This window comes from Chrysochloris asiatica, unplaced genomic scaffold (genome assembly GCF_000296735.1).
Source record: "Chrysochloris asiatica unplaced genomic scaffold, ChrAsi1.0 scaffold00491, whole genome shotgun sequence".
NCBI classification, from domain to species: Eukaryota; Metazoa; Chordata; class Mammalia; order Afrosoricida; family Chrysochloridae; genus Chrysochloris; species Chrysochloris asiatica.
In genome coordinates, this window is record NW_006409009.1 from 256,646 (window position 1) to 261,719 (window position 5,074).

The window sequence follows — 5,074 nt, forward strand, 5'->3', positions numbered from 1 at the left end:
GATTCAGAGGGAGTGGAGGAAGGTAGAATCTCCAATGAGTAGAACACTAATGTTCTCCCATGTAAACTATCACATAATTCGCAATAAAATATTAAAGAAAATAAAAATAAAAAGAGGGAACCTAGATACACAAGGTGTGGAGGAAGGTAGAATCTCCACTGAGTAGTATTCAATCTCTCTGGGCAGGGCTGATGAAAGGAGATGCAATAGGTCTCTTGTAATACAATAGTGAATACTTGTTATCAGTACTGATTGTGAGGGTTGGAAATGTATTGACAGAGATTTTGTAGCAAAAGTAGGGAGTAATTAACTTTGCAGTCTAGGAGTGGAGGTCCCTGGGACCATCAAGGTAGAAGAGCGGAGAGCAGGACGCTACCCAGAGAAGCAGTGATGCCAGAGATGGAGACAGATGTGGAGAGATGGAGTGGCTGGGGACTCTAGACCCAGAGAGGCAGAGGGACTATGTGCTGACGACTAGGGGGTGGGCTTGCTGGGTATACCCTTTGGTTGGTTGGTGGTGCATGGGGGTGGATTGTGGCCATGGCAATGAGGCGATGTATGGTGGGATGAAAGTAAGGCTGATGTTCTCCCATGTGGACTGTCACATAATTCACAATAAAACATTAAATAAAAAAAAAGAAATTATTGTTGTTGTTAGGTGCCATTGAGTCTAATTTGAACCACAGTGACCCTGTATAGTGTTTCCAGGAACAGCTGGTGAGCTAGAACCACCGACCTTCCAATTCAAACTCATTTTTCATTCCAGTGCATGAACCCACAGCATCACACCAATACATAGAAACATAGTTGTGCATTTTAACAATAAATCTGGGTCAAAGATGAGAAGCTACAGAAAATAACATACGATTTGATCCTGAAAATTGACACACCCCAGAATACTCCCAGTATCATGTTAAAGTTGTGATAAAGAAAATGGTGTCCATGTATGAAAACTCAACATTGAACCTTTGAGAGGTACAAGAATTCTAAAACTAAACATGTAAGACTTCTGATATCAAATATTAGCTCTTGCCATCTTTTTCAACACATATGTCGGTGAATATGGCACAACTATTGAGATTAGGTTGTTCTGCCGAGGAGCCTCCTCAGGGCTCTCTTTATGTCCCTGTTCCTCAAGCTGTAGATGAAGGGGTTCAACATGGGAGTAACCACAGTGTACATCACTGAGGCTATTGCACCCTTTCTGGGAGAAGATGACACAGATGAACTAAGGTACACCCCAAGTGCTGTTCCAAAAAATAAACAAACAACTGACAGGTGAGAGCCACAGGTAGAAAAAGCTTTATATCTCCCACCTGAAGATGAGATTCTCAGAATGGAGGAAATAATTCGAATGTAAGAATAAAGGATCCCAGAGACTGGAACACCACCAAAGATAACACCAATAAAATACATTAGTATAGTATAGGTGGAAGTGTCAGAACAGGCAAGGTTGAGGAGTTTTGGAGGGTCACAGAAGAAACTAGGGACTTCCACATCTGTGCAGAAGGTAAGTTGTGACACCATTGACATGTGCAGCAGGGAGTCCAGAAGGCTGATAAGAAAAGATACCAAAACTAGCAAGCCACAGAGTCGGGGGTTCATAATAATTGTGTAGTGAAGGGGTTGACAGATGGCCACTAGCCGATCATAAGCCATCACAGTAAGGAACAAACTGTCAAGACCTGCAAAGAAATAAGTAAAAGATGCTTGTATCACACAGCCCTTGTAGGCTATGGATTTATTCTGTGTGTGGATGTTGACCAGCATTTTTGGGACTGTGGTGGAGATGAAACCAATGTCAGCCAAGGACAGGTTGGAGAGGAAGAAGTACATGGTGCTGTGGAGATGGTGATCAGAGCTGACAGCCAGGATGATAAGCAGGTTCCCACACACTGTAATCAGGTATATGGACAGAAACAGTTCAAAGAGTAGGGGTTGCAGTTCTGGATCCTCTGAAAGACCCAGAAGGAAGAATTGTGAGAAGCCTGTTAGATTGTGTGACTCCATGTGCCGGAGATTGATTTTGGGGGGAAAAGAAGGGGGTGGGTACTCAAAGGAAACAAGTGAGCAAGTACCCAGCATTGTGTATGTATTTAAATGAAAAAAAAATAAAAAATCATAAGTTACACATGCAAATTGGCAAGTGTTCACACTTTAGTATCTAATACTATAGTAATTTCAGCCATATATTTTGATTTTTAGGAAACACAACAACTGTACTTGGAGAACTCTACTTTTTTGTGCTATTTTTCTATTTCTGTAGCTAACTTTATAGACAATAGTTAAAGAATATTAGGACGTCATGGTGATTTTAAGATGAAAAATCTATAGAAGAGGTCTACTGATACTTTAGGGGTACCCACCTATCTATGATAAGAAATTTGGAAGCCAGTTACCTTGCCAAATGTTTGGAAGAGATCTATTTTTGATCTTGTTCCCAAGAAAACTCATCCGATGGATTGTAAAACTCATTGAATAATATAAATAGTACATGATAGTAAAATTTTTCATTAGTTATTAACAAAAAAAAAAAAAGGTTTGCATCAGTACATCAGCAGTGAACTGCCATATATTAAAGCCAGATTTAGAATAGGATGTTGAACTAGAGATATTATTGCTGGCATTGGAAGGATCATGCATGAAAGTAGAAAATACCAGAAAGATGTTTACTTGTTTCATTGTCTATGCAAAGACTTTTGTCTGTATAGATCATAACAAACTATGGCTAGCAACATGAATGGATTTTCCAGAATGCTTAATTGTTCACATGCGGTTCCTATACATAGAACAAGATGCAGCCATTAGAACAGAATAAGTGAATACTGGATGGTCTTAAACCGGGAAGGTGGCCACTCAAGTTTTATCCTTTCACCATACTTAAGCAACCTGTATGCTTAAGAAATAATCTGAGAAATTGAATCATCTGAAGAAGAATGTGACATCAGGATTGGAGGAACACTCATTATTAATCGGTGATATGCAGATGATACAAACTTGCCTGATAAAAGCAAAGAGGACTGAAAATCCTGATGAGAATTGAAGACCATATCCTTGAATGTGGAGTGCACCTCAATGTAAAGAAAACAAACAAAATCAGCACTAGAGCAATAAATAGCATCATGAAAAATGGAGAAAAGTTTGACATTGTCAGATAATTCATTTTACTTGGATACTGAATAACTTTCAGGCAAGCAGTAGTCAAGAAATCAAATGATGCATTGTATTAGACAAATCTGCAGCTAAAGACCTCTTTAAAGTGTTAAAGGCCAAATACGTCAGTTTGAAGATTAAGGTGTGCCTTACCCAAGTCATGGTATTTTCAATTACTTCATATGCATGTGGAGTACAGGTGTGGTATTGTGGGTTAATGCACCACACTGTAAAGATGTTTGAACTGCAAGCTTGGTGATTCAAGCTCACCTACTGCTCCTCAGACACCCTATACAGGATCACTATGGGTCAGAACTGACTTGATAGCACTTAACAACAACAACATATGCATATTAAAGTTGAACAATGAATAAGGAAGACTGTGGAAGAATTGATTCATTTTAATTATGGTGTTGAGAAGAGTATTAAAATACCATGGACTGCCAGAAAACAATCTATCTTCAAATAAGTGCAACCAGAATGTTCCTTAGAAGTGGGGACAGCTAAACTTTATCTCTCATACTTCGGGCTTGTATCAGAAGGACCAGTCCTTAGTAAAGGACATTGTTGTTATGTTGTTGCTAAGTGTTGTCAAGTCATTTTCTCCTCATAGTGACCTTGTATAGGTTTTCCAAAGAATAGCTGGTGTGTTTGAACTGCTGACCTTGCAGTTAGAAGTTCAGTGCTTTTCCTACAGCACCATACCTGGAGAAGGGCACTATGTTTGGTAAAGTGAAAGGTCACTGAAAAATAGGAAGATCCCCAGTGAGACTTATTGACATAGTGACAGTAACAATGGGTTCAAATATAATTATATTGTGAGGAGAGCACAGGATGCATCGGTGTTTTGTTCTGTTTACTCCAGGGCATCTAAGCACAACATGAGAAGGAACTGACTCTGTTGAAGGTGTAGGACCATGAGGGAAACATAAAAAAAGGATCTTTTTCAGAAAAAAAAATTCAATAAGGATATTCAGAAGCACTTGCATTCCTAGGGTGGTCAAATGAGTAATGCACTTGACTGTTAATCAAAAGTTAGGCATGCACCAAGAAGTACCTTGGAAGAAAGGCCAGATTATCCTTAGAAGAGACAATAATTCAAAACCCCATGGAACACAGTTCTACTTTGACACACATGGTATCACCATGAGTCATAATCAAGGGCAACTGGTTGTTCTTTTTAAGAAGCAGTCAAATATACTTTGCTTTATCCAAGTGTTGCTGTTATTAAGTGCCTTCATGTCATTTCCTATTCATAATGTCCCTGTACATGGTTTCCAATGAGAGGTGGGTAGTTTGAACTGATAAACTTTTTGTTATCTAGTGCTTATCCAAATTCCTTTGATATGGACTATTTAAAAACAACAACACAAACACTAAGGAATGGTGGTGGTTGTGTGCACTGGGTCAGTTTAAACTCATAGGTAATTTATTAATACCTATTCAAACTGTATGATGAGGAAATAATCTGAGAAATGGAATTATATGATGGGGACTATGGCATCAGGTGTAGAGGAAGATTCATCAACAACCTGTGATATACAGATGATACTACCTTGCTTACTAAAGGACTTAAAATACATATTGATGAACACCCAAGTCCACAACATTCAGTTCTGATTGCACGTCAATGTAAAGAAATAGAAAATCCTCACAAATGGACCAACAAATAACATCATGATAAACAGAGAAAACGTTGAATTTGTTGAAGACTTCATTTTCCTTGGATTCGAAATCAACATTCATGAAAGCAGAAGACAAGAAATCAAATGACATATTGCATTAGGCAAATGGGCTGCAAAAGATCTCTTTAAAGCATTAAAGAGCAAATATGTTACTTTGAAGAGTAAGATAGTCTAAGCCATGGTATTTTCAATCATTATATATGCATGTGAATGTTGGATAATGAATAAGGAAGATC

The 5,074-nt window shown here is 38.5% G+C and overlaps 1 protein-coding gene across 1 annotated transcript; it reads right to left on the reverse strand.

Moving 5' to 3' along the window:
• Positions 1-1,080: 1,080 nt before the first annotated feature.
• LOC102839695 (olfactory receptor 18-like) lies at positions 1,081-2,085 on the reverse strand. The gene has a single exon (XM_006877374.1). The coding sequence runs from the start codon at positions 2,083-2,085 to the stop codon at positions 1,081-1,083; it is 1,005 nt and encodes a 334-aa protein (XP_006877436.1).
• Between the last annotated feature and the right edge of the window lie 2,989 nt (positions 2,086-5,074).